General features: G+C 50.4%; 1 protein-coding gene across 3 annotated transcripts in view; it reads left to right on the top strand.

Annotated features, from left to right (window-relative positions):
• Positions 1 to 21740, top strand: part of LOC123760884 (carbohydrate sulfotransferase 4) — a 112238-nt gene that overhangs the window by 79171 nt on the left and 11327 nt on the right. For all 3 annotated transcript variants that reach the window (XM_045746684.2, XM_045746682.2, XM_045746683.2), the window contains exons 4-7: positions 5317 to 5683; positions 6157 to 6245; positions 14834 to 14980; positions 18226 to 18424. In XM_045746684.2, the coding sequence (XP_045602640.2) occupies positions 5317 to 5683; positions 6157 to 6245; positions 14834 to 14980; positions 18226 to 18424 (802 nt within the window). The remainder of the gene's footprint in view (positions 1 to 5316; positions 5684 to 6156; positions 6246 to 14833; positions 14981 to 18225; positions 18425 to 21740) is intronic.

A 21740-nucleotide genomic window follows, 5' to 3' on the forward strand; every position in this document is an offset into this window, starting at 1 on the left:
CGGTGGGGTCAGCTCTCACAGTTGTATCACAACAATGAGTTGTGGTTAGCAATTAATTAATTAATTAATGTGCCTGAAGCTAGTCACTCGCCATCCCGTTCTTCCTAATTTAACATAGTGAATAGTGAACATAGTTATATAGTATAACACAGTTAATAGTGAAACTACACTTTTTATTTATATACAAGAAGGTACATTAGGTTTGTGAGAATACATTTTTCTTTTATTTATTTATTTTTACATGCGTACATGCGAATAAATACAATAAAACAGAACAAAACAGAACACAAAGGCAGAAAACAAAGAAAGACAAATACACTAAACACCGGCCTAAAGAGCCGACAACAAAAACACAACAATGAGGATAAACACAAAGGAACACAGTAAATATAAACAACAAGACAATACAGGAGGGTAGTGGAAATAAACAAAACACTACACATAGCACACAATCACAGTAGAAAAGGAACAGTGCAAGACGTGTCGTGCACTGTTTAAGCTTACAGGCAAGCAGGAGTAAGGCAACAGATTACAATAATCACAAAGGCACAGTTACAAAAGACAAAGGCACAGTTACAAAGGCACAAAGGTATAAAGCACCAAATACACAAAACAGCGGCCTGAAGGACCGACAACAAAACAATAAGTACAGCAGTACAAGGACAAAACACCCTCACCCAACAACCCTCACCCAACAACCCTCACCCAACACCCTCACCCAACAACCCGTGAAACAACACAAAACAAGCCAAGTGACCCTGAAATGCCACACAGAGAGGTACAACACAACACCAATAAAGTAAATACAATACACGCACGCACGCACGCACGCAACCGCACACAAACGAACACAACACACAGCACAAACAAACACAACAACAACAAAAATCCCTTAAAAGAAGAAGACACGACAGTGGTAGGCAAATACTTCTCGGGAAAATCGTGCCTAGGATATTTCTGCTTATAAGCTTCCCACACTAAGTATTCCCTGTCGGTAGGACAGCAGTCCCCGTGCTTCAGGGGGGCGGGCATAAACTCGGGAACCACCAGATCAGGCGGAAACGGCAGCACCCGGAGCTGGGCGACAGTTGTCGCATAACGAGGTAAGGCAGAGCGAAGGGAAGCAGAAGACACGGAAGAAGCGGACGCAGGCCCCCCGAGACGGCCCCGCCGCCGGACGCACAGGAGGAGACGACGAAGGCCGCCGAGACGGCAGCCCCACACCTGACACCTCGGGACACACAGTAGAGACGGTCGGAGACGGGAGAAGTGGCAAAACCGCTGCTGATGAACCAGGGGACGAAACTGAGGGCACGGAACCCCCAGAGCGAGCAGTCTTCTTGACCACCATCACCAGGTCACTACGCTCACCAGCAGGAGGAACCCCCCCCCCCACACAGGAACCATCCGACGCAGGCGACACACCAGAAGCAAGCCCCACAGGCACCTCACCAGAAGAAACATCGATACAGGCAGCCGCAGGCACATGGACCTCCGCCACCACCGAGGAATGTGACGGAACCTCACCACTGTCACTGGAAGATCCACCATCGTCAAATTCTCCCGCATCAGCCCAATCAGAAGATCTCCTGGAGCGATTGGGCACCGGCCTCACATCATCAGAGCCGGATGTCGACCCGGACAACACAAGCCGAGCGAACCGACGCCCTCCGCAGGACGGCAGCATCCTCAACCACACGGGGAACAGGTCGGGCACAGTAGGAGGTCCCACAGTGACCCCAGCACATCCTGGGCACACGGCGAGGGTGCAGTGACAGGCACCACAGACAGAGAACAGGAAAACGGGGGAGCCGCGCAGACTGGAGGCGGAAGAACCACGGAAGCATCCAGGACAGCAACCGGGGCAGGACGAACACCCGACGGCGACACAACCGCCTGAGAGGCAACCACAACAGGCGACACGGCCTCTGGAGGAGGGGCGACATCTGCAGGAGACGCTTCAGGCAACACACAGGGTACGGCAGCAGCCAAAGCGGCGTCCACACCCACCGAATCCTCCTCCACAGGGAATGGCGGGAAATCCTCACGGAAGAGGTTGACGGGCGCGACGGCAGGTTCAGAGCACCCAGCAGCCTGATGACCCAAGAGGCCACAACGGTAACACATACGGGGCTGGCAAGCATAAAACACTCGAACAGATCACCCCAGAAGCCTCACTTGAGAAGGAATGTCCGCCCGCAGCCTCATTCCTAGGGTGCGAATATTTGACCGCACACCCTTTAGCGGACCCGAGGAGAGCAGGTGCAACCGCACACTGACGACCGCCCCAAACTGGCCAAAATAACGCCTCAACAGTCCCTCCGGAAATTCCCGGGGCGCCCCATGCACGCTTACATACGTGATGGCACCACTGCGATCAGAGACAGTCATAGTGCCCGCACCTTCGGGCAGGGGCAAGGTCCACCCCTCGTACCGACGTAAAAACGCCCTATATACCTCCTCTGTCGTTAGTTTAACAACCAGAGCCGGTCGGCCGAGCGAACAGCACACTGGACTTGTGATCCTGTGGTCCTGGGTTCGATCCCAGGTGCCGGCGAGAAACAATGGGCAGAGTTTTTTTCACCCTATGCCCCTGTTACCTAGCAGTAAAATAGGTACCTGGGTGTTAGTCAGCTGTCACGGGCTGCTTCCTGGGGGTGGGGGCCTGATCGAGGACCGGGCCGTGGGGACACTAAAAGCCCCGAAATCATCTCAAGATAACCACTCTACGGGCAGACACCAGCTCAACACCATAAAGATCCCCCACAGGGACCCGCTGCATGTCACACAGCACCAAACCCACCTCGGGATATCCCGCCCGAGCAGAAAACTCGAGGCCTATAGACTGGGCACGCACAACAGGGAGTAGGGGGGGCCCCTTGGCGCCGACACGCCAAACCGCACCCGCCCCCTCGCAACTCTAGGTAGTAACTGGCAGGTCAAGCGAGCGCGTCTTGACCCCCTGGCGGCCAACGAGCGAATCCTGTGAGAATACATAGCATAGTATTTACAATCTTGTAAAGCCACTAGTACGCGCAGCGTTTCGGGCAGGTCCTTAATCTAACAGGTAATTTTAAGTAGGTAAATTCTAACAGAATTAATAAAATGATAACAGATACATTGCAAGAAAAAATGAGATGAGAGAGATTAGTAAGTATATTAAAGCACATTGGTATATTAAAGCTCTGATTGATTACATTGACAGCTTGATTGGTAATTTAAACAAGATTAATAGACACCATACAGCAGATTGACAGCACATATAAGAAGACAGCAATGATCACAATGGTAAAGATGTTCGAATTGGGTACATAAAGATTGGGAGATTGGGTAGAAATAGATACAGTGCAATTTTAAAGCAAAAGGAAAAAAACTATTAAGATGAAATTAGGTACTTTTTAGTATTAAGAACATAAGAACAAAGGCAACTGCAGAAGGCCTGTTGGCCCATACGAGGCAGCTCCTATTTATAACCACCCAATCCCACTCATATACTTGTCCAACCCGCGCTTGAAACAATCAAGGGACACCACCTCCAGCACGTTACGCGGTAATTGGTTCCACAAATCAACAACCCTGTTACTGAACCAGTATTTACCCAAGTTACTCTATCATGTCACCCCTAACTCTTCGCCTTTCCAGTGAATGCAACTTAAGCTTTGTTAATCTTTCTTCATATGAAAGATTTCTAATTTGGGGAATTAACTTAGTCATCCTACGCTGGACACGTTCAAGTGAATTTATATCCATTCTATAATACGGCGACCAAAACTGAACTGCATAATCTAAATGGGACCTAACCAGAGCAAGATATAACTGAAGAACCACACCAGGTGTCTTGTTACTAACACTTCGATTAATAAATCCCAGTGTCCTATTTGCCTTATTACGAACATTCAGGCATTGATCATTTTGTTTTAAATTCTTACTAATCATATCTCCCAGATCCCTTTCGCAATCCGACTTCGCAATCTCAACACCATCTAGCTCGTATCTTGTAACTCTATCATCATTACCTAACCTCAGAACTTTACATTTATCAGCATTAAACTGCATCTGCCAATCCTTTGACCATTTCAAAACCCTATTTAGATCAACTTGAAGTGATAGTGAGTCCTCCTCCGAATTAATTTCCCTACCGATTTTCGTATCAGCAAATTTGCAAATGTTGCTACTCAAACCTGAATCTAAATCATTTATATATATATATTATAAACAACAGAGGTCCCAGGACAGAGCCCTGAGGCACCCCACTTACAACATTTTCCCACTCTGACTTGACAACTCTGACTATTGTTTTTGAATGACGCAAAAGTTGGACAGCTTTTGCGTCATTCAAAAACAATGAGTGGTTGAGTGGTTGGTTGGTGGTTGAGTGGTAGAGTGGTTGTTTTCAATTCAATAGGGAGTGAGTTCCATAGACTGGGTCCCTTTATTTGCATAGTGTTCACACAGATTAAGTTTAACTCTGGGGATATCAAAAAGATATTTATTTCTGGTGTGGTGATAATGGGTCCTATTACATCTGTCCAGGGAGAGTTTCAGAGCAGGATTTGCATTTAAAAACAGGGTTTTGTAAATGTAGTTGACACAAGAGAATGTGTGGAGTGAGATTATGTTTAGCATGTTAAGGGAGTTAAACAAGGGGGCTGAGTGTTGTCTGAAAGCAGAATTTGTTATTATTCTGATAGCAGATTTTTGCTGGGTAATGATGGACTTGAGGTGGTTTGCAGTGGTTGAACCCCATGCACAGAGACGGGGAGGAGAGGAAGATGTTTGGGAGAAAAGGGCTGGGGAGGGGGACTGGAGAAGGGAACTGGGGAAAAGGGGGAAGCTTAGGCCTAAGACGGTCTCACTACCTGAAGACACTTTACTCGACGGTTCATGGCAGGTGGAGGGAGGGAAGGTGAGAGAAGGGGAGGGCAGTGAGGCAAGGGGGGGGGGAAGGGAACTATCAGGAATAAAGTGCCAAGCCATCACGACTATATAGCACTGGGAAGGGATCAGGATAAGGATTTGGGATGGGACGGGGGTAAGGAATGATACCCAACCACTTGGACGGTCGGGGATTGAACGCCGACCTGCATGAAGGGAGACAGTCGCTCTACCGTCCAGCCCAAGTGGTTGGGTGGTCAGCAGGAGATAATTACTGGCGTCTTAGTAGAGAGGATGATACTGCCAACACTGGCATGTTATTAACATATTATCTGTGTGTGTCCCTTAATGATTCTTGTCATCCGTCACTACTGTAGTTTGGAGACTTGGCAACACTATTAATTTTAGTGACTTCTAATTTATATTTGGTATATTGAGTAGCAGGTGGAGGAGAGGCAGGAGCCGCGTGGGAGGACGCTGGTCCAGAACACCTGGGGGCCCCAGCGGCTCCACACCTGGGGGTCCTAACGGCTCCACACCCGGGGGCCCCAACACACAAGATGCAAGCTGATGCAGCCCCTGGTGAAGGCCCAGGCACCGCTCCAGGTACGGAGCCTGAGGAGGAAGCAGTGCTTGGTGGAGGTCAGGAAGAAGAGGAGGGGGCGGAAGAGGCAGGACTACGAGATGAGATACTTAGCGAGGTACACGAGACAATGGAGGGGAAGATAGAGGCCATACTGAAGAGGAAGCGAGAAGCTCTGGCTATAGACATGGAGGGCTACCACTTCCACCCTCACCTGAAGGCCAAGTATGTGGTAATGTTGTTCTCTCCACCAATACCAGTTTGTTGCAAAGATCTGAAATATATCCACATATATTTGTGTATTAATGTTAATTTATTATAAAAACATCCTCAATGCGCATGATGCTTCCAACGACACACTTCCGCAGCTGTTATTCCAGCTGCCTTAATCCCAGAGCTGCAGCGTTCACGATGGTCTGTCTGTCACCCCGAACAGGCTCAGGCCAGTACCCCCCACCACACACACACACACACCCAATCACACACCCCCCCCCCAAAATCACCCCACTAACCCCCACCCCCAACCAACAAACCCCACACACCAGGCCGAACCTAGGTGCTTGTAGACTGCCAAATATGATAGTCCAAATGCTCTACATACCATTTAGTGGCGCTAAAACAGTAGTGTTCGTAGTGCAGGTGTTATGCTTGGCGCAGTGTTGCATTATGAGAGAGTACCTGTGTGTGTGTGTGTGCAGGGACGTGAGTGATCTGGTGATGGAGCGCGGAGGGAACCCTGTTCGCAGTCTGGTCGTCACAACATGGCGCTCTGGCTCCACCTTCATTGGTAAGTTCTTTTATCTTATTTTTTTAATTTTACTTCCGGAGCTCAATCTGTCGGGTTGTTTATAAGCCAAAGTTTGTGGTCTACCCAGGTCAAGTGATCGTTCCAAATCGTTGGGGGATATTAGTTAGTTAGTTTAGGTCATTTATTATGCACCCCATACCCATCTTGTGGGCGGTAGTGGAAAGGGTTACAGAGGCACATAATGGGCTCAGGGACTGAACCCCACAATTCACTTAGCTAAGCAAGTTACAATCTTGATGAGCTAGTTACAAAATTCAGTATAAGTCGTCACATCAACAATGGGTTCGAGATCGACCTCAAGTACAGGTTCTAAATTAAGCAACTGACATATGTGGAGAGCTAGTGTCACAATTGATATGTTTGTCCTGCACACCGCCCCCCATCCAGTGGGCAGCGGTGGATAGGTTACAATCACTCAGTTACTACCTACAGTTAGCAAACTGGGGATATTTGGCTAAAATTTCTGGTAGCAGATCATTTTGAATGAAATATTGACACATCGCTGGAACATTGGTTATAGAATTGTCTCTAAATTCACGTATCTTTTCACACTCCATCACATAGTGACGGAGGGTGTGCGAATAATTTTGTTGACACAGTTTACATTTGGTCAGGTCTACATCAGCAGATAATGAGAATTCCCAGAGATACTTGTAACCGAGTCTAAGCCGAGCAGTAGTAACATCTAGAAGTCTGCTGATTTTATTGGATGATCCATAGATGTGTGGCTCCTCTTGCATGATAATATGATGATAGATGGAATTACTGGTGTCAATTTCACTTTGCCTCAGATCTACAAGATCTTGTTGAAGTTCTCGGTGTACTGCTGCTCTCAGATTGCTCGATGTGACAGTGAGAATGTCAATCCACCTTCAACCAACCACTCGCTGAAGGCAACGAACAGATCAAATCACTCGACACTCCATGTAAGCAATCACTGGAATTGCGAGGAAAACTAATTACCGCTTTGCTAACTATTTGCTAGCCACTATGGCTACCGCCACCAGGTGGCAGCACAGTCACACCAGTCCCCCGGGGGGGGGGGGAGGGTACCCATCACCTGCCTACCCCCTGTCACCTGTTCACACTCAGCTCGCCACAGTCCTCTTTGGTTGACTTGTTCCTGGAGACTTGCACCTCGCAGCGTTCCATGCTTTAGTGTTCGTCACACGTCTGGCGCCTCGGGTGCTCGCCTCTCACTATATCCACTTCAGTTCGGTTTTAAAGTTGGCTTCCCCTATATTTTAGTGTCATAAACTTTTAGAATTCTCTTCTCTCGCTGCGTGCCGTTGACTGGACTGTGGTGAGCTGGTCTCCGACCGGGGCAAGCCGTTCCAGCTCTCAACTCGAGGTGCTATTGGATCCAAACTGTCCAACAAAGAACGTCGCTTTTCGCTCGTATGCATTACATAAGGTCAAAAAAAATTTGAACTAGAAAATGGAAGCGTCTCGCGAAAGTGACGAACTGTCATGTTTTCTGTTTCGGGTTCCCTGTTAGGCTAGGAGACAGCACTTTAAGCTGACCGTTTTCAAGACGCTGGGAAACCTTAGGAGGACAGGCTGCGGAGTCAACCTCTCGGGGCTAGCTCGAGGCTGTGAAGTGGGAGTCATTTTGTTAACTTATGTGTGAGTGTGTCAGCGGCCGACCTCCCCGGTTCTTGTCCTTGGCTTGAGCATTCACACTATACTCCACACGTGTATAGTATAGTATAGTGTATATGAACCACAGAGACAGTACAAAGAACTTTTTCAGTGTCGGAGTAGTTAATAATGGAATGCACTAGGAAGTGATGTGGTGGAGGCTGACTCCATACACAGCTTCAAATGTAGATACGATAGAGTTCAGGTATCTGTACTCGAGTAGATTAACGATTGAGAGGCGGGACCAAAGAGCCGAAGCTCAACTCCGACAAGCACAACTATGTGAATACAACCATGTGAGTACAACTAGGTGAACAAATCCACAAGGGCCGTGACGAGGATTCGAACCTGCGTCCGGGAGCATCCCAGACACTGCCTTAATTTGATGCATCACGTTAGTGTGATTTCTGTTAGCAACAACTGGGTGAGTCCGTGGCTCGTGTCTGGGCCGCCTCCTTGGGCTTCCTTCTGGGGTTGTGGTGGCATAGTCTCCATGTTTTTGTCTTTGTTAGGTGAGTCAGTTGGTCGGGATGGTATTGTCTCCGTCCACCGTGAAATCTGATTGTTTCCAGTTTTCAGTTTTTCTGTTACCCGGATGCCAACCCTTACCTGATGTCAGGGATCATTCATGTTGCGTTCAGGAACATTTTCACCCTAGTTGTGTGAGGCATGTGGTGTGTGGCCCTCGATGGCGCTGAAGCTCTCCGTCCACGTTGGCCCTGACGATGATAGTGCTGGTGAGAGGGCAGTCCACCACCCCTCTACAGGTGCCTGTGGCCATGGTGGTGGACCTCTACAGGTGCCTGTGGCCATGGTGGTGGACCTCTACAGGTGCCTGTGGCCATGGTGGTGGACCTCTACAGGTGCCTGTGGCCCTGGTGGTGGCTGGTGGACCTCTACAGGTGCCTGTGGCCCTGGTGGTGGACCTCTACAGGTGCCTGTGGCCCTGGTGGTGGCTGGTGGACCTCTACAGGTGCCTGTGACCCTGGTGGTGGACCTCTACAGGTGCCTGTGGCCCTGGTGGTGGCTGGTGGACCTCTACAGGTGCCTGTGGCCCTGGTGGTGGACCTCTACAGGTGCCTGTGGCCCTGGTGGTGGACCTCTACAGGTGCCTGTGGCCCTGGTGGTGGCTGGTGGACCTCTACAGGTGCCTGTGGCCCTGGTGGTGGCTGGTGGACCTCTACAGGTGCCTGTGGCCCTGCTGGTGGACCTCTACAGGTGCCTGTGGCCCTGGTGGTGGACCTCTACAGGTGCCTGTGGCCCTGGTGGTGGACCTCTACAGGTGCCCGTGGCCCTGGTGGTGGACCTCTACAGGTGCCTGTGGCCCTGGTGGTGGACCTCTACAGGTGCCTGTGGCCCTGGTGGTGGACCTCTACAGGTGCCTGTGGCCCTGGTGGTGGACCTCTACAGGTGCCTGTGGCCCTGGTGGTGGACCTCTACAGGTGCCCGTGGCCCTGGTGGTGGACCTCTACAGGTGCCTGTGGCCCTGGTGGTGGATCTCTACAGGTGCCTGTGGCCCTGGTGGTGGACATCTACAGGTGCCTGTGGCCCTGGTGGTGGACCTCTACAGGTGCCTGTGGCCCTGGTGGTGGACCTCTACAGGTGCCTGTGGCCCTGGTGGTGGACCTCTACAGGTGCCTATGGCCCTGGTGGTGGACCTCTACAGGTGCCCGTGGCCCTGCTGGTGGACCTCTACAGGTGCCCGTGGCCCTGGTGGTGGACCTCTACAGGTGGCTGTGGCCCTGGTGGTGGACCTCTACAGGTGCCCGTGGCCCTGGTGGTGGACCTCTACAGGTGCCCGTGGCCCTGGTGGTGGACCTCTACAGGTGCCTGTGGCCCTGGTGGTGGCTGGTGGACCTCTACAGGTGCCTGTGGCCCTGGTGGTGGACCTCTACAGGTGCCTGTGGCCCTGCTGGTGGCTGGTGAGGGTTCTGCCTCTGTTTGGGGAGGGCTAGAGTGACCCTCCTTTTCTTAATAGACGAAACCGCTGTTGTGTGATGCACTTTTGTTCCTAACTTGGGCTGAACTTTACTATTGAGACAGTTCTGAGGCTGGTCCTTCTTCCTCTCTTTATCGTAATAAATTACTATTAAAAACTCCACAGTAATTAGACTGCATATTTCCCACTTGGGCTCCGTGATAATCTCCGTGTTGGGGTGTTTATAAATGCTAATATTTCCTAAAGCATTTACCTTAGGCTGGCCGAGGTAGGCCTATGTCCATCCCGTACCCCAGTCTATTCCTCCTACAAATTTGGGCGAGGCCAGCTCCAAGTGGCTGGCCTCCAACTTTATACACACACAGACATTATCACTTATCGGATAAATACTACGTCCCTAAGTAAAATTATCCTATGTTAAAATCTTCATCTTTAGCGAGTGTGGCGTCGCCCACTACCTGGTACACATCAGATCTGGATACAAGTCCGACAATCTTTCCTTCTCAAAATACTCCCACATCCCTCAAAATCTGCTTGACCGAATCTGGCAAATCAGGATTTTCTCTGGCACAACGTTTCCTTGCTGTGTTAAGCTTCATCTGATCGTCGTTCCCTCTTCATATTTTGGAGTCATTTTCTAGCATCTTTCTCTTAACTAACGCAAAGTCTAAAAATACTGTTGTCCCGTTTTGGCTTCATAATATGTTGTTTAATGTAAGTGTCCTAAGTATCCACATATAGTATTGCATTTGTTTTGTAATACTTTTGGAGTCATTGGTCCACACCAGTTGCTCCAGATATGCACTCACTGCCAGCTCTCAACGCTGGCCGAACACCACGCAATACTGGAGTCCCTCCACCTCATTATTCCTAATCATTGATTGATTGATTGATGAAGATTAAGCCACCCAAGAGGTGGATTAATCCTAATCATATCTTTTATATTTACCCAACACCGCCTCACTTCTCCCTCGACAGTTATCGTTTCCAACTGCTAAGTGTTAGTCACCATGATCCCGTCGCCTGACAATATTACTCAGTCTGGCCGCTGTCTCTCTCCCGTGTACCAGGAAAACATACCCCAACTCTATTTCTTGCATCCCTGGAGCAGAGTGTAATTCACGTAGCGCACTTGAGTCGTCCTAACATTTTTTGTCGATATACAGACTTTCTGCTTAAGAGGTTGCTACTTTTCACGTTTACCGCGTGTAAAACAGAGAAGTGTTTCGCCGTTGCAACCACTGCCTGTTTGATGTTTGCTGGCCGTTGTGGTCTTAGTTCCCACTCGACAATTATCTGAACAGATATCTATCTGCTGTACATCCCTGCATGACTCATCCCCCATCATCAGACGCTTCACCTGATCCCTGAGCGTGCGTGTCAATCTGTGAGCTAACCCTGTTCTTAAATGCAAACCATGCTCTGAAACTCTCCCTGGACAGATGTAATAGGACCCATTATCACCACACCAGAAATAAATATCTCTTTGATATTCCCAGGGTCAAACTTAATCTGTGTAAACACTCTATGCAAATTAAGGGACCTAGTCTATGGAACTCACTCCCTAGTGAATTGAAAAATTGTAAAACTTTTGCCTTATTTACAAGCAAAACCAAAAAGTACCTAACTTCATCTTCTTAGTTTCCTACACTGAGCTTTAAATTTGCTCTGTACCTAGTGTTACCCAATCTCCTAATTTTTATGTAATATCAAACAACCTTATCATTGTGTTCATTGCTGTCTTCTTCTATGTGCTAGCCATATGCTGTATTGTGACTACCAATTTTTTGTCGACTACCATTCAAGCTGTCATTGCAATCAATCTTATATTGTTTCTGCTGTATTGTGCCTACCAATTTGTTGTCAACTACCATTTTAAGCTGTCATTGCAATCAATCATAGCTACCTATGTGCTTTAATATACTGTACCTACAATTTTCTCATCTTTTTTTCATTCCATGTAATCTGTTATCATTTTTTTGTCTATAAATTTTGCAAGTATTTACCTCCTTAAAATTTTCTTAGATTAAGGACCTGCCCGAAACGCTGCGCGTGCTAGTGGCTTTACAAGACTGTAATTACCATATTTGTATCCTCACATTCCTTATGTACATTCTTGTATATGCATAAATAAATAAATAAATAAGTGCCAAGGAGAGAGCGTACAGGGCTTGAGGTCGTGTACGCCATTGTTGACAGCAAGCACAGTCACCAGCGACACAGCGACTCGACTGCCTTTGACACTTGGCCACCACAGCCTCGCTCCTGGCCAAGTATGAACCATGTGTCTCACGTTGCAGTCAACATTCTTATGCTGGTAGGGGTTCACTCAGCTCTAAGTTGCATTATGCAATAGTCTTGGTAGTTCAGTGGGTACGTTCTCGACTCGCAACTAAGGATCTCAGGTTCGTTCCCCGGGAAGTACGGAAATGGTCGAGCACGTTTCCTCTCAAATGATGGTTGTCTTCACTTAGCAGTATATAGCTATCCGGGAGTTGGGGAGCTGTTGTGTCCTGGGGAGGGTCAGTAGCGGTACCTCCGGCCTCCTGACACCTCTGGTGACGCTATCACCTCTTTTGCTAACTTTGCTCACTCTCACCACCGTTCTCTTCAGAGATCTGGACCCAGTTGTCAGCCTAATGTGTGTGTTGTCTGCTGTGTTGAGTAGGCCTGGGCACTCTGGCCTCTTGGTTGTCACTCTGGCAGCTTGGTGCCTCTCAGGTGCCTCTCTGGCAGCGTGGTGAGTCTCTGGCAGCTTGGTGCCTCTCAGGTGCCTCTCTAGCAGCGTGGTGAGTCTCTGGCAGCTTGGTGCCTCTCAGGTGCCTCTCTGGCAGCTTGGTGCCTCTCAGGTGCCTCTCTAGCAGTGTGGTGAGTCTCTGGCAGCTTGGTGCCTCTCTAGCAGCGTGGTGAGTCTCTGGCAGCTTGGTGCGCCTCTAGCAGCGTGGTGAGTCTCTGGCAGCTTGGTGCCTCTCTAGCAGCGTGGTGAGTCTCTGGCAGCTTGGTGCCTCTCTAGCAGCGTGGTGAGTCTCTGGCAGCTTGGTGCCTCTCTAGCAGCGTGGTGAGTCTCTGGCAGCTTGGTGCGCCTCTAGCAGCGTGGTGAGTCTCTGGCAGCTTGGTGCCTCTCTAGCAGCGTGGTGAGTCTCTGGCAGCTTGGTGCCTCTCAGGTGCCTCTCTAGCAGTGTGGTGAGTCTCTGGCAGCTTGGTGCCTCTCAGGTGCCTCTCTAGCAGTGTGGTGAGTCTCTGGCAGCTTGGTGCCTCTCTAGCAGCGTGGTGAGTCTCTGGCAGCTTGGTGCCTCTCAGGTGCCTCTCTAGCAGCGTGGTGAGTCTCTGGCAGCTTGGTGCCTCTCAGGTGCCTCTCTAGCAGTGTGGTGAGTCTCTGGCAGCTTGGTGCCTCTCTAGCAGTGTGGTGAGTCTCTGGCAGCTTGGTGCCTCTCTAGCAGTGTGGTGAGTCTCTGGCAGCTTGGTGCCTCTCTAGCAGTGTGGTGAGTCTCTGGCAGCTTGGTGCCTCTCTAGCAGTGTGGTGAGTCTCTGGCAGCTTGGTGCCTCTCTAGCAGCGTGGTGAGTCTCTGGCAGCTTGGTGCCTCTCTAGCAGTGTGGTGAGTCTCTGGCAGCTTGGTGCCTCTCTAGCAGCGTGGTGAGTCTCTGGCAGCTTGGTGCCTCTCAGGTGCCTCTCTAGCAGCGTGGTGAGTCTCTGGCAGCTTGGTGCCTCTCTAGCAGCGTGGTGAGTCTCTGGCAGCTTGGTGCCTCTCTAGCAGCGTGGTGAGTCTCTGGCAGCTTGGTGCCTCTCAGGTGCCTCTCTAGCAGCGTGGTGAGTCTCTGGCAGCTTGGTGCCTCTCTAGCACTGTGGTGAGTCTCTGGCAGCTTGGTGCCTCTCGGGTGCCTCTCTAGCACTGTGGTGAGTCTCTGGCAGCTTGGTGCCTCTCAGGTGTAGGTACATTTCCGTCGCGACCCGCGTTCTTCATGGCGCCTCCACAGGTATGTTTCATATATATTTTCTTTTTGGGGTTCTGTGACGTTTAGTCCATGGCGCGTGCTGGTGGACTACTGCGGGACTGTCTTAGAGACGAGCCATTGAGTGAAATGTAACACTTCACACTTCACTTTTGGTTAAGACTTTCCCGAGGGTTAGGATGACCTGGACTTGAGGTGAAGGCCGACTGCTTCCCCGACTGTTGTGGCTACCTGTGCTGCCACCTAGTGACGGCTGGCGCACTCGTTACTTTACTTACCAGGACTCAGTAGTACTGGTAGCGCCTTGGCGCCTCTCTGGCACCAAGAACATAAACATAACGGTTTTTATCGTGACTCCAGTGATGGCTTGTAAAGTTGGTTTAGATGGTTTGATGGGTTCTTTTGTGTTAAAGAGAGTTGACGGTCACTTGGCGGACTCCAGAGTCCACTCAGCGACAGTGTGAAAACATCGGATAAACTGTTGCTTCTTGCAGTGACAAGTGTAGCCTGGTGTGGGGACGGTACTGGTGCACCACACTGGTCCTGCCTGGTGTGGGGACTGTCCTGGTGCACCACACTGGTCCTGCCTGGTGTGGGGACTGTCCTGGTGCACCACACTGGTCCTGCCTGGTGTGGGGACTGTCCTGGTGCACCACACTGGTCCTGGTGCACCACACTGGTCCTGGTGCACCACACAGGTCCTGCCTGGTGCACCACACTGGTCCTGGTGCACCACACAGGTCCTGCCTGGTGCACCACACTGGTCCTGCCTGGTGTGGGGCCGACCATTAGCAGTACCAACCATAAATGAGAATTCGTTTGAATAACTTGATATATAGCAACTGTAGTTAAGAGTTTAGTCAATATATGTTAACTCTCCAGTATATATCGATGTATCTACTAATTTAAATTACAAATTATTAAAACAAAAATATAAAAAAAATGAAGTAAATTACACGTTTAGACATTTGACAAAGACCATATTTCTGTACTAAACTTCACGTTGTGATGTAAGGCTCTGCCTGATGCCCCGCAGGAGACGTCCTCCAGAGCCACCCGGCCACCTTCTACCACTATGAGCCGCTGCTGGACTTCGGCATCTCGCAGATCCGTGAGGGGAAGCTGGCCGAGCAAGCCATCTATAGCTTACGTCACCTGCTTACCTGTAACTACACCAACATGGGTGAGTCCACACTCAAGAACACACACTCATTCTTAATTGGGACTTCTTACTTGTTGGCTTACTTCTTTATTTAGCTCCGAGGCGTTGTGTTCTTCGGCTCCCCCTCTCCTGAGGACGGGGGGGGGGGGGCTGGTCCCCCTCTCCTGAGGACGGGGGGGGCTGGTCCCCCTCTCCTGAGGACGGGGGGGGGGGGCTGGTCCCCCTCTCCTGAGGACGTGGGGGCTGGTCCCCCTCTCCTGAGGGCGTGGGGGCTGGTCCCCCTCTCCTGAGGGCGTGGGGGCTGGTCCCCCTCTCCTGAGGACGTGGGGGCTGGTCCCCCTCTCCTGAGGACGTGGGGGCTGGTCCCCCTCTCCTGAGGACGGGGGGGCTGGTCCCCCTCTCCTGAGGACGGGGGGCTGGTCCCCCCTCTCCTGAGGACGGGGGGGGGGGGGGGGGCTGGTCCCCCTCTCCTGAGGACGGGGGGGGGGCCGCTGGTCCCCCTCTCCTGAGGACGGGGGGGGGGCTGGTCCCCCTCTCCTGGTGACGGGGGGGGCTGGTCCCCCTCTCCTGAGGACGGGGGGGGGGCTGGTCCCCCTCTCCTGAGGACGGGGGGGGGGGGGGCGCTGGTCCCCCTCTCCTGAGGACGGGGGGGGGGGGGCTGGTCCCCCTCTCCTGAGGACGGGGGGGGGGCGCTGGTCCCCCTCTCCTGAGGACGGGGGGGGTCTGGTCCCCCTCTCCTGAGGACGGGGGGGGGGGAGGGCTGGTCCCCCTCTCCTGAGGACGGGGGGGGGGGGGCGTTGGTCCCCCTCTCCTGAGGACGGGGGGGGGCCGCTGGTCCCCCTCTCCTGAGGACGGGGGGGGGGGCTGGTCCCCCTCTCCTGGTGACGGGGGGGGGCTGGTCCCCCTCTCCTGAGGACGGGGGGGGGGCTGGTCCCCCTCTCCTGAGGACGGGGGGGGGGGCGCTGGTCCCCCTCTCCTGAGGACGGGGGGGGGGGCTGGTCCCCCTCTCCTGAGGACGGGGGGGGGGCGCTGGTCCCCCTCTCCTGAGGACGGGGGGGGTCTGGTCCCCCTCTCCTGAGGACGGGGGGGGGGAGGGCTGGTCCCCCTCTCCTGAGGACGGGGGGGGGCGTTGGTCCCCCTCTCCTGAGGACGGGGGGGGTCTGGTCCCCCTCTCCTGAGGACGGGGGGGGGAGGGCTGGTCCCCCTCTCCTGAGGACGGGGGGGGGGGGGGGCGCTGGTCCCCCTCTCCTGAGGACGGGGGGGGGGGGCTGGTCCCCCTCTCCTGAGGACGGGGGGGGGGCGCTGGTCCCCCTCTCCTGAGGACGGGGGGGGCTGTGATATGAAGGGTAGTTCATTATACTGTATGGTGACATTAATGTTCATTATACTGTATGGTGACATTAATGTTCATTATACTGTATGGTGACCATTAATGTTCATTATACTGTATGGTGACCATTAATGTTCATTATACTGTATAGTGATCATTAATGTTCATTATACTGTATGGTGACCATTAATATTAGTTCATTATACTGTATGGTGACCATTAATGTTAGTTCATTATACTGTATGGTGACCATTAATATTAGTTCATTATACTGTATGTTGACCATTAATGTTAGTTCATTATACTGTATGTTGACCATTAATGTTCATTATACTGTATGGTGACCATTAATGTTAGTTCATTATACTGTATGGTGACCATTAATATTAGTTCATTATACTGTATGGTGACCATTAATGTTAGTTCATTATACTGTATGGTGACCATTAATATTAGTTCATTATACTGTATGTTGACCATTAATGTTAGTTCATTATACTGTATGTTGACCATTAATGTTAGTTCATTATACTGTATGTTGACCATTAATGTTAGTTCATTATACTGTATGGTGACCATTAATGTTAGTTCATTATACTGTATGGTGACCATTAATGTTAGTTCATTATACTGTATGGTGACCTTTAATATTAGTTCATTATACTGTATGTTGACCATTAATGTTAGTTCATTATACTGTATGGTGACAATTAATGTTAGTTCATTATACTGTATGGTGACCATTAATGTTAGTTCATTATACTGTATGGTGACCATTAATGTTAGTTCATTATACTGTATGGTGACCATTAATATTAGTTCATTATACTGTATGGTGACATTAATGTTCATTATACTGTATGGTGACCATTAATGTTCATTATACTGTATGGTGACCATTAATGTTAGCTCATTATACTGTATGGTGACCATTAATATTAGTTCATTATACTGTATAGTGACCATTAATGTTAGTTCATTGTACTGTATGGTGACCATTAATGTTCATTATACTGTATGGTGACCATTAATGATTATTATACTGTATGGTGATCATTAATGTTAGTTCATTATACTGTATGGTGATCATTAATGTTAGTTCATTATACTGTATGGTGACCATTAATGTTAGTTCATTATACTGTATGGTGACTATTAATATTAGTTCATTATACTGTATGGTGACCATTAATGTTAGTTCATTATACTGTATGGTGACCATTAATATTAGTTCATTATACTGTATGTTGACCATTAATGTTAGTTCATTATACTGTATGGTGACCATTAATGTTAGTTCATTATACTGTATGGTGACCATTAATATTAGTTCATTATACTGTATGGTGACCATTAATATTAGTTCATTATACTGTATGGTGACCATTAATATTAGTTCATTATACTGTATGGTGACCATTAATGTTAGTTCATTATACTGTATGGTGACCATTAATGTTAGTTCATTATACTGTATGGTGACCATTAATGTTAGTTCATTATACTGTATGGTGACCATTAATATTAGTTCATTATACTGTATGGTGACCATTAATATTAGTGCATTATACTGTATGGTGACCATTAATGTTAGTTCATTATACTGTATGGTGACCATTAATGTTAGTTCATTATACTGTATGGTGACCATTAATGTTAGTTCATTATATGATGAACACAAGGACAGTTCATTATATAATGAACTGTCCTTGGTGTTCATCATATAATGAACTGTCCTTGGTGTTCACCATATAATGAACTGTCCTTGGTGGTCATTATAGAATGAACTGTCCTTGGTGTTCATCATATATTGATGAACTGTCCTTAGTGTTCATTATATAATGAACACCAAGGACAGTTCATTATATAATGACCACCAAGGACAGTTCATTATATAATGCCGTGTGAGAGACATGAGAGAAGTGGCCACTTGCAGAGTCCTACCTGGAGTACGGTCCTATGCACCCGTGGCTGTTCTTCCACAACCTGCAGCTGTGGTCATACTGCAAAGCCTTCCCGGACCTGTGCTGGCTGCCCCAGTTCCTCGAGCCCTTCTGCCAGCTCTTCCCCTTCCAGGCCGTCAAGACGGTCCGTCTCAGACTCAACCTCACCCGCGACCTGCTCCAGGACGACAAGTAAGGTGGAGTTTTGTGTTTCATCGCGACTGTGACGATGTCCAGGCTGGGGGTCCAGTTAATGGTCTCTTCTGGAAAGACCATTAACTGGATCAAAGGCCATTTTCTACTTTTCTGGAAAATGTTGAATGGTTCAATGTAGGATGGAAGATGGACTTTAGATGGTGTTGGGTCCGGCTGGGGAAAGTTTGGGTTCAGATTTGTGTACTGTGGAAATGCGGTTATGTGGAGATAGCAGGTGTGTGGGGGGGGGGGCAGTGAGGGGAACACATGGACAGTGTAAGACACCACAAGCAGGTGTGTGGGGGGGGCAGTGAGGGGAACACATGGACAGTGTAAGACACCACAAGCAGGTGTGTGGGGGGGGGGCAGTGAGGGGAACACATGGACAGTGTAAGACACCACAAGCAGGTGTGTGTGGGGGGGGCAGTGAGGGGAACACATGGACAGTGTAAGACACCACAAGCAGGTGTGTGGGGGGGGCAGTGAGGGGAACACATGGACAATATAAGGGGTTGACCCAAAGATGGACTCCTGTGGTACCCAACTCGTCACATTTTTCCAGTCATATTCATTTCCATTTAGAACAACCCCTTGCTCTCTTGTTTTCATCCATTATATCAACCATAATAGTACGCCACCAATTATCCCCATGTGCCTGTAGTTTTGTTGTTAATCCTTCGAGTTACCTTATCTAAAGCTTTAGAACAGTCCATGTTTACTACATCTTCTACAAGAGTGTTTACAGGTTACTGAAGCAGGGGGAATACAGAGAACATGAACGGCACATACAGGATGATAACGTACCTAAACGTTGGAGATGGTCTGTATGCTGTAAAAATGTTCTCGCTAGCTTCCAGTATTTACAGTCTACTCCTGTGAAGACTGCAAATACTGAAAGCTATACTCATAGTGGAAAAAAAGACCCACCATAAATAGTCAGAATAACGACTTCAATACCTTGCCTACGCTCAGACCCAGACCTCACCACACAACACCTTGCCTAAGCTCAGACCCAGACCTCACCACACAACACCTTGCCTATGCTCAGACCCAGACCTCACCACACAACACCTTGCCTAAGCTCAGACCCAGACCTCACCATACAACACCTTGCCTATGCTCAGACCCAGACCTCACCACACAACACCTTGCCTAAGCTCAGACCCAGACCTCACCATACAGAACCTTGCCTACGCTCAGACCCAGACCTCACCATACAGAACCTTGCCTACGCTCAGACCCAGACCTCACCATACAGCACCTTGCCTACACTCAGACCCAGACCTCACCATACAGCACCTTGCCTACGCTCAGACCCAGCCCTCACCATACAGCACCTTGCCTACGCTCAGACCCAGCCCTCACCATACAGAACCTTGCCTACGCTCAGACCCAGACCTCACCACACAACACCTTGCCTACGCTCAGACCCAGACCTCACCACACAACACCTTGCCTACGCTCAGACCCAGACCTCATCATACAACACCTTGCCTACGCTCAGACCCAGACCTCACCATACAACACCTTGCCTACGCTCAGACCCAGACCTCACCATACAGCACCTTGCCTACGCTCAGACCCAGCCCTCACCATACAGAACCTTGCCTACGCTCAGACCCAGACCTCACCATACAGCACCTTGCCTACGCTCAGACCCAGACCTCACCATACAACACCTTGCCTACGCTCAGACCCAGACCTCACCATACAACACCTTGCCTACGCTCAGACCCAGACCTCACCATACAACACCTTGCCTACGCTCAGACCCAGACCTCACCATACAGCACCTTGCCTACGCTCAGACCCAGACCTCACCATACAACACCTTGCCTACGCTCAGACCCAGACCTCACCACACAAGACCTTGCCTACGCTCAGACCCAGACCTCACCACACAACACCTTGCCTACGCTCAGACCCAGACCTCACCACACAACACCTTGCCTACGCTCAGACCCAGACCTCACCATACAGCACCTTGCCTACGCTCAGACCCAGACCTCACCACACAACACCTTGCCTACGCTCAGACCCAGACCTCACCACACAACACCTTGCCTACGCTCAGACCCAGACCTCACCATACAACACCTTGCCTACGCTCAGACCCAGACCTCACCACACAACACCTTGCCTACGCTCAGACCCAGACCTCACCACACAACACCTTGCCTACGCTCAGACCCAGACCTCACCACACAACACCTTGCCTACGCTCAGACCCAGACCTCACCACACAACACCTTGCCTACGCTCAGACCCAGACCTCACCACACAAGACCTTGCCTACGCTCAGACCCAGACCTCACCACACAACACCTTGCCTACGCTCAGACCCAGACCTCACCACACAACACCTTGCCTACGCTCAGACCCAGACCTCACCATACAGCACCTTGCCTACGCTCAGACCCAGACCTCACCACACAACACCTTGCCTACGCTCAGACCCAGACCTCACCACACAACACCTTGCCTACGCTCAGACCCAGACCTCACCATACAACACCTTGCCTACGCTCAGACCCAGACCTCACCACACAACACCTTGCCTACGCTCAGACCCAGACCTCACCACACAACACCTTGCCTACGCTCAGACCCAGACCTCACCACACAACACCTTGCCTACGCTCAGACCCAGACCTCACCACACAACACCTTGCCTACGCTCAGACCCAGACCTCACCACACAACACCTTGCCTACGCTCAGACCCAGACCTCACCACACAACACCTTGCCTACGCTCAGACCCAGACCTCACCATACAGCACCTTGCCTACGCTCAGACCCAGACCTCACCACACAACACCTTGCCTACGCTCAGACCCAGACCTCACCACACAACACCTTGCCTACGCTCAGACCCAGACCTCACCACACAACACCTTGCCTACGCTCAGACCCAGACCTCACCACACAACACCTTGCCTACGCTCAGACCCAGACCTCACCACACAACACCTTGCCTACGCTCAGACCCAGACCTCACCACACAACACCTTGCCTACGCTCAGACCCAGCCCTCACCATACAGCACCTTGCCTACACTCAGACCCAGACCTCACCATACAACACCTTGCCTACGCTCAGACCCAGACCTCACCATACAACACCTTGCCTACGCTCAGACCCAGACCTCACCACACAACACCTTGCCTACGCTCAGACCCAGCCCTCACCATACAGCACCTTGCCTACACTCAGACCCAGACCTCACCACACAACACCTTGCCTACGCTCAGACCCAGACCTCACCATACAACACCTTGCCTACGCTCAGACCCAGACCTCACCACACAACAC

Source organism: Procambarus clarkii, chromosome 3 (genome assembly GCF_040958095.1).
Source record: "Procambarus clarkii isolate CNS0578487 chromosome 3, FALCON_Pclarkii_2.0, whole genome shotgun sequence".
NCBI classification, from domain to species: domain Eukaryota; kingdom Metazoa; phylum Arthropoda; class Malacostraca; order Decapoda; family Cambaridae; genus Procambarus; species Procambarus clarkii.